General features: G+C 43.6%; 1 protein-coding gene across 3 annotated transcripts in view; it reads left to right on the top strand.

Annotated features, from left to right (window-relative positions):
• The first annotated feature begins 921 nt into the window (after positions 1-921).
• NFX1 (nuclear transcription factor, X-box binding 1) overlaps positions 922-7,287 on the top strand; it is a 37,071-nt gene continuing 30,705 nt past the window's right edge. The window contains exons 1-4 of one of the 3 annotated variants that reach the window (XR_014159050.1): positions 922-1,346; positions 2,878-3,867; positions 6,089-6,250; positions 6,500-6,577. Coding sequence is in view for 2 of the 3 variants with exons in the window: in XM_081872614.1 (XP_081728740.1) it covers positions 1,319-1,346; positions 2,878-3,867; positions 6,089-6,250; positions 6,500-6,577 (1,258 nt within the window). In the remaining variant the exon portion in view is untranslated. The remainder of the gene's footprint in view (positions 1,347-2,877; positions 3,868-6,088; positions 6,251-6,499; positions 6,578-7,287) is intronic. The other 2 variants (XM_081872614.1, XM_081872613.1) reach the window with 2 other exon arrangements.

Genomic DNA, 7,287 nt, shown 5'->3' with positions numbered 1-7,287 from the left:
CAGTGGCTTTTTAGAAGTGGGTGGGATATTTTTAATGTGTATTTTCTCTTTCCTCTTCCTTTTAATATATCTGTGCGGGGTTTGTTGTCTGTTTGCTTAGCTGTAGATCGCTTTGGGTTATCCTGGGCAAGATAAAGCAACTGACAAATTTAATAAATAAATAAATTTAAAAAGTGTATCTGGCACCATCTGATTGCAGCTTGTTGATCAATGAAGACAGTGCTTTTTTTCTAAAAAAATGTTTAGGGGTACTCTCATTTTGACTCAAGAAAATCACCATTTTATAGTTCAAATTGGGAAACATAAAGACAGCAAATGGACAAATTCACAAAATGTTTAGGGGTATGCGTACCCCTGCGTCCCCCCCAGAAAAAAAACACTGGATGGAGACATACATCTTTACCTTGACCTTTAAAAACCAAACACCTGATCTTACTATCCTGTAATGTGTTGTGTGGAATTATGGTTTTGGAGGATTGTTGTATGGTCTATGTTGTGTTTTCATATGACTCGGGGACTTTTTTTTTTTTTTTAATTAAAGGCAGGCAAGAAATGACAACTGCCATGACGTTTGTTTGCTTTCGGACCTGAATACCAGCTACTTAAAAGAACGTGTGTGTGTGTTTTTAAGAGCATAATATATTTTGGTTGTCCCAACCTCAAAGACGAAGGAGGGATTATAAATTCTCCTGAGGAGAAATCATCAATGCACTGAAATGCTCCCTCTCCATTTTCCCCGTCTCTTTTCTGAGGGAGACTATATTAAATATATACTGGTGCCCAGTGCTTTTTTGCTTTTTTTTAAGGATACCCTCATTTTCATACTCATATTGAAACACTGCCCCTCAATGAGGCCAAACTTAAGAGTCACAAAATGTTTAGGGGTATGCGTCCCCTCAGGAAAAAAAAACAAAAAAACACTGCTGGTGCCTATAATTGATTCGTATTCTTTCTACGTGGGTAATATTCAGGGAGGAAAAGTCGGCAGCCGACTTGGATTTTGGGCGCGGGAGCCTCAGCAGGGCCTGCGCTTTCTCGTCAGCGCTGTCCTGCCGCGGCCTCTTCCCGCCTGGGCCGGCCTGCATCAGGTAGTTGGGGGAAGAGGAAGAAGAAGAAGAAGGGGGCGCCATCGCCTGTGGGGCGGCGCCAGGCTGAGGCAGTGGGCGGTCGGTCGGTCGGTCGGAGCGCGGCGCCTGCGCGCCTTCTTCCACAGCGGGGCAAGCGGGAGCTCCTCGGGGCAGCGTCGCGGAAGGGAGAGCGCGGAGTTGTGTGTGAGGCGGCTTGGCCGGCTGCTTTGGCCGGCGTGGCGCGGGGCGGCATGGCGGAGGCGGCGTTGCCAAGCTCAGGTAAGGAATGGCTATAGCGGGCGGGCGGGAGGCCGAAGCCGCCGCCGCTGCCGGGCCTGGATGGTGGGGGGGGGGGATGAAAAAATGCGAGCCTCGTGTGTGACAGGACCCGACTTGGGAGGCCGGAGGGGTGGGGAAAGGGGGGCGAAGGCGCCGCCTCGCTTCTCGCTCCTGAGGGGAACTCCTCGCCTCCACCCGGGTTAACCCCTCCGCCGGGCACAAGGCCTCGGACGGGAAAGGTCGGAAGGGCGAGTTTTCGCCTTGCTTCCGTGAGTGCAACCGGGGAGGAGCGGCGGCGGCGTGTGTGCGGGTTATACAGGCGGCAGTAGCATCGGTTGCATAAACGCGCTGCTCTTGCTACTTGTACGCCGGGAGGGGAGGGCGCACCATCCGTGATTCCCAAGCGCGAGGCGGCGAGCCTGGAAGAAGTCTGCAATATTGCATGGTGGCGGCGGTGGTGGTGACGGTCCTCATTCCTCAGCTTTCGCCGCTGCTGCTGCAGTGCATCTCGCATCAACAGATGTCGTGACGCTCATGCAAAAAGCGCGGAAAGGAGCATCCACACAGCTGCAGGAGCCCCTCGGTGCAGGAGGGAGCAGGGAAACGCCGGAGCTCGGGAAAGGGCTCCGTTGAAATGCCCCATGCGGGGGGGGGGGGCAGATCATCCCGAAATACCATGAAGCCGAAAATATTGTCCGTGGTTGCAATGCAGCACTGAGACATTGATGGCCAGTATGTTCTGCGGGATGCAGTTTGGGGCGGGGGGGGGGCAGCGGCAGAATTTAATTCTAGCAGAAGTGTTGGTTTGTTTTTGTGCAAGGGCTGTTGCGAGAGTCGTTTTTCTCTCTCCCCCTTCTCCCCCCCCCCCCGCCGTCCACTTTTGTAGTTGACCTTTACGGTAAGGTTATTTGAAATAGGCATCTTATAGAACGTAATTTGTTTGCAAAATGTTATTTCCTGAGTAGGGTACGGAGATGAGCTGCTGAATTTTTTTTATTGTTCTTATCTGTAATAGTAACAGCAAGATGTGCGTTGAGACTCTTGGTTGCTGCACAACAAGCAGTATAGGTCATGCACACCAAAGGATATTTGCTTATAAAATGTAGCTGATAAATTATTATTATTATTATTTATTGAATTATATACTGCCCTGTACCTGGGGGTCTCAGGGCGATTCATATAAAATACTCTGACAATATATAGAATGTCATAATGGTATACTGCATGAGAAATGCACATATACCTCAGTGCTTGTAGTTATTTGGCTTTGGCTTAATACTGCAATCAATCAGTTAATTGTGATAAATGTAGTACTGTGGTCTTAATCTTTTTACCAAAGAAACAAAATGTAGTTTGGAGTAAAAAAAACGTGGCAGTGTGTCCTTCATTGTTTCCCAGAAATTTCTCCCCCAAAACCTGAAAGGTACCCAAAAGAGGCTACAGTATTTTGACATCACTTGGCCAGTTAGTTCATTCTTGGTTTTGCTGAACAGCAAAATGCTTTTTTTCAATATATATTCCTTTTTCCTAGGTGTGTTAAATCCAGATGCAACTGACTTCATTCCAAGAGACAGGCAAACTTTCAGTCTGAACTGGAACAGTCAATCCAGATTGGAATCAAATCGGGACAGAAATGCTATACCACCTTCTGCTCACCCTAGACACAGTAAATATGAAAATTCTCCTGTAGATCAGCATACTTTTTATAGTCTAGAGAGTCAGCATAGAAGCCAACCAGATTCTTCATTGTTCAACAGTATGGGTAAAACAAAGGGCCGCAACTTACAGAGTCAGCGATGGTTGAGATCAAGGAATGAAAGAACACATGGCAAAAATCAGGCAAAGCAGACAAATGCAGGGAATTCAGATGATCCTCAATGTTTAGATAGCAGATTGATTCCAGGACGAAGGATGAATCCAAGAGAATACAGTGATTTTTCTTCAGACAGTGAAAAGGAGGCTGCTACTGCAGATAATAGAGGAGCAAAGCCAAAGAAGACATATTTGATGCATTCACGTGGAAGAGGGTTGAAGGAAAAGGAGAAACATCCTCCTGAAAGGGATAAAAGATTAGTTTCTAAGTGGAAGGACAAGCCCTTTGAAAATATACCAGCAATAGATCTTACACAGTCAGACTCTTCTGACGCATCACTTGGAAAAGCAATATCTGATGGCTTTTCTGACAATAGCATTGCACGGAGAAAGTACCCCTTTGCAAACAGATATTTTAGGGAGCCTATGTGGAATAAAGAGACTGGCAAAAGGCAAGATACATCTAGGAGCAAACATGTAAAACATGTTAAGAATGCGTCCCTTCCGCATCCTCCCAAAGAACGCACCAGTGAGAAGAGAGAATCTGTGCTGCGTGAAAGGGGTTCAAACTTAGTGAGTGTGGCACAGGCACAGCCAGTACAGGAATCAGGTACACGTGATGGGAGAAAACCTGTCCTTCAAGATGGATATAAAAGTAGGCGCTGGAAAAAGCAAAATGATGCACCAAAGAGCAAAGAAACTCATACAGGTAAATTTCTCCATTCTTAATCCATTTGAGGACCTGAAAGCCCAGTTGTGTGCTTTCCTTTAGCTTTTACAAAAGTGGTTTTCCTTGGTGCTCTGCTTTGTTATTCAAAATGCTAGAAGTTGGCTGTATGGATGAGTGCTCTGGATGTATATGTAGGAAACATCTGAGAAAAAATAAGTTAGGGTACATGCTTTATGATTGCAGTGTTGGAACAGGGCAAAAAAAATGAATGTCAGAAAGATGGGTGGATATAGTGTCTACAATGGGAACTTTTCAGCAGCAGGTGAAGGCCTTCTGTTTCTGGCCTTTGAAACTTTGTTGTTGTTTGAACTTTTCAGAGACAGGAAACTTGTGGATCTCCAGATGTTGGATTCCAATTCCTATTAGCCCCAGCCATCATGGCCATCGGTAAAATGGGAGTTGGTAGTCTAGAAAAATCTGGAGAGCCAAAACATCCTTATCCCTAAACTGTTTCCCCTTAGCTGGATAACGTTAGAGTTTGTTTTGATCTTACGCTGCTTCATATGGTTTTATGCTGATTTTACGCTTAATTGTGTGCTGGTACAGCTGCTGAGTCAATTGCTTACAGTACTTGTTATTTATTTGCAGTTGATTGTATATCTTCCTAGGTTTTCAGTTCTGAACTTGATTAATTGTGTGGTATACAATTGCACCAGGCAAGCTTTTAATTTCCTGGGTTTAGAATAGGGTGTGATATCTGAATAGTAATCCTAATTGATCTCCAAATGGTATATTGGTGATTTCGAGGAACACTATGGAAGTTTCCCTGGAACCACCTCAGGAGTTCCTCAGAGGAAAAAGACTAACAATGGCTGATTTCACAGTCCTGGCAGTAAGCGCCATTGCATTCAGTAGTGCTTACCTCTAAATAGACATGGTTAGGATTGTGCTGTGAGAAGCTTTACTGAAACGTAGCTTGCTCATCATAACAATTATTTGTGCACTATCAAACCACCAGGGTGTTTTGGTGCACACGTGGGAAAGTGGTGAGGCTAGAATTTGCCTCAGATTATCTGCAGCAGTACAGTGGTACTTCGGGTTAAGTACTTAATTTGTTCCGGAAGTCCGGTTCTTAACCTGAAATTGTTCTTAACCTGAAGCACCACTTTAGCTAATGGGGCCTCCTGCTGCTGCCGTGCCGCCAGAGCACGATTTCTGTTCTCATCCTGAAGCAAAGTTCTTAACCCAAGGTACTATTTATGGGTTAGCGGAACCTGTAACCTGAAGCATGTGTAACCCGAGGTATCACTGTAGTTGAGTCAGTGTGTGAAGTGTTTCTTAAAGACAAAACACTTTTAACCACTAAGGTTATAAATGACGTGCTCTGTTTGTAACAAACAAATAATGTCCTGAAGTTCAACATCATGTTGCTTGGAAAGGTGTGCCAGTAGTACTGTAATGTCAGCAGCGCTTGCTGTGCAAAGTCTCTCATCTTTGTAGTACTGCTGAGCAGACTGGTGTTTTGGAATTGCCTGCTGTTTCATGGCAATTGCAGCCACTCTGCATTTGCAAAGTCGTACCTACAGAGAATCAGGACACCTGCTGCACTGATGAGATAGCGTTGATATTTAGATGAAAAGATATTCAGTGCTTGAGGGAGCATCACCTTGCCTATTAGCAATATGGCACTTTTTGCTTCTCGTAATGTAACTTGGTGATCAGGGTTGGAGAGGAGCATCTACAGTCAGCGTGTATATCTGAACTCTACCACCACAAAATATTTGTTCATTTTGCTGCTCTTTGCCTGTAGCGTATAAAATTTATTCCTTGGAGACCTGTCAGCAACTGTCATGGACTGGTTGGACGCAGAGGAATGGTGGGAGGAACCAGCTGGGGAACCACCAAGGGAAGAAGGCTCAGAGCATGGGGATTGGTGGTGGGATGACAATGAGTGGTCCGAGGGAAAAGACAGGAGAGGAGCTGTTGGATACCTTTGTTCATCAAATGGCTGGAGTGGCTAGTGAAGGTGTTTGATGTTAAATACAGGAATACAGGTATGGGCCTTGGGTAGGGTGGGGAGATGGTTATGCAAGATAAGATTAGAAAATAAAGGAATATGTCCTGAAAGCAGAAATACCATTCACCAATTGGCAACTGAAGGCAAAAGCATTGTTATGCCGCTGTACATTTGTTTAGTATGCCGCAGGACTTATTTGTTGTTGGAATAATGTTTGTATATGTCCTAAAATATCTTCCTTAGGGTCTCTGATAGAGCAGCTTACCTCAGAAAAATATGAATGTATGGTATGTTGTGATGTGATCCGTGTGGTGGCCCCAGTGTGGAGCTGTCAGAATTGCTATCATGTGTTCCACTTGAGCTGCATTAAGAAGTGGGCAAGATCGCCAGCAGCACAGACTGAAGGTCAGTATTTCCTCCAACTTGCTAAATGTATTGATAAGACCCCCTGTGCTTAACTGCTTTTAGATAGTTGTACATAATCTTGTGTGACAGCCTCAATTAACTTTATGTAAAACAAGTTTATTGAAGTACTGTCTTATATGAGACTTTTTTCAAGAAATCCAAGAATTTCCTATATTTTATTACTTCAGGTGATCAAATACATCCTGAAAATGATTGAGAATTATAAAGCCTCCCTCATTTTTTTTGCAGATGGTAATAGTGGCTGGCGGTGCCCTGCTTGTCAAAATGTTTCATCCCAAGTTCCTAATATTTACACCTGTTTCTGTGGTAAGTGTCTTTCAGAGTCAGAATTCATGGATTATTGATTTTTTTGAAAATTTCATCATTTAGATATAAGTTCGTTTTGATTGCATTTTTCCAGCTTGGCATAATGAACCTTCCAGTGCATTTGTAACTCAATATGGCTATTGTTTTCATTTTGTTTATCAACAGTAAACATAATCTATTATACTCCACTTACTTCCCATCCCACGTTATTCAGAAGCCCCACTTCTCTGAAGAAGCTTTTCAGAAGGCAGGTAGTTGCACAAAAGAGAAGGGCACTTCCTTAAGTTAACTAATATTTTTAATTACAGATAGGTAGCCGTGTTGGTCTGCCATAGTCAAAACAAAAAATTCCTTCCAGTAGCACCTTAAAGACCAACTAAGTTAGTTCTTGGTATGAGCTTTCGTGTGCATGCACACTTCTTCAGATACCTATCTGAAGAAGTGTGCATGCACATGAAAGCTCATACCTAGAACTAACTTAGTTGGTCTTTAAGGTGCTACTGGAAGGAATTTTTTGTTTTTAATATTTTTAATGTTAGGGTTGTTTGTTTACTGTTTTCACCTAAAAAACTAGAATGGGTGGAATTTACACTAGGGGATTTGCCCAACGTATTGCATGCATTGAAAAAAGCAATACTGAAGAGTAGCATATAAATTTAATATACAGTATATATTTGAACATTTTTAATATATACATACATAAATCTACA

Source organism: Podarcis erhardii (assembly GCF_964252035.2).
Source record: "Podarcis erhardii genome assembly, chromosome: 8".
NCBI lineage: Eukaryota > Metazoa > Chordata > Lepidosauria > Squamata > Lacertidae > Podarcis > Podarcis erhardii.
The sequence above is the reverse complement of the archived record's forward strand: the minus strand, read 5'-3'. Positions and strand labels throughout refer to the sequence as shown.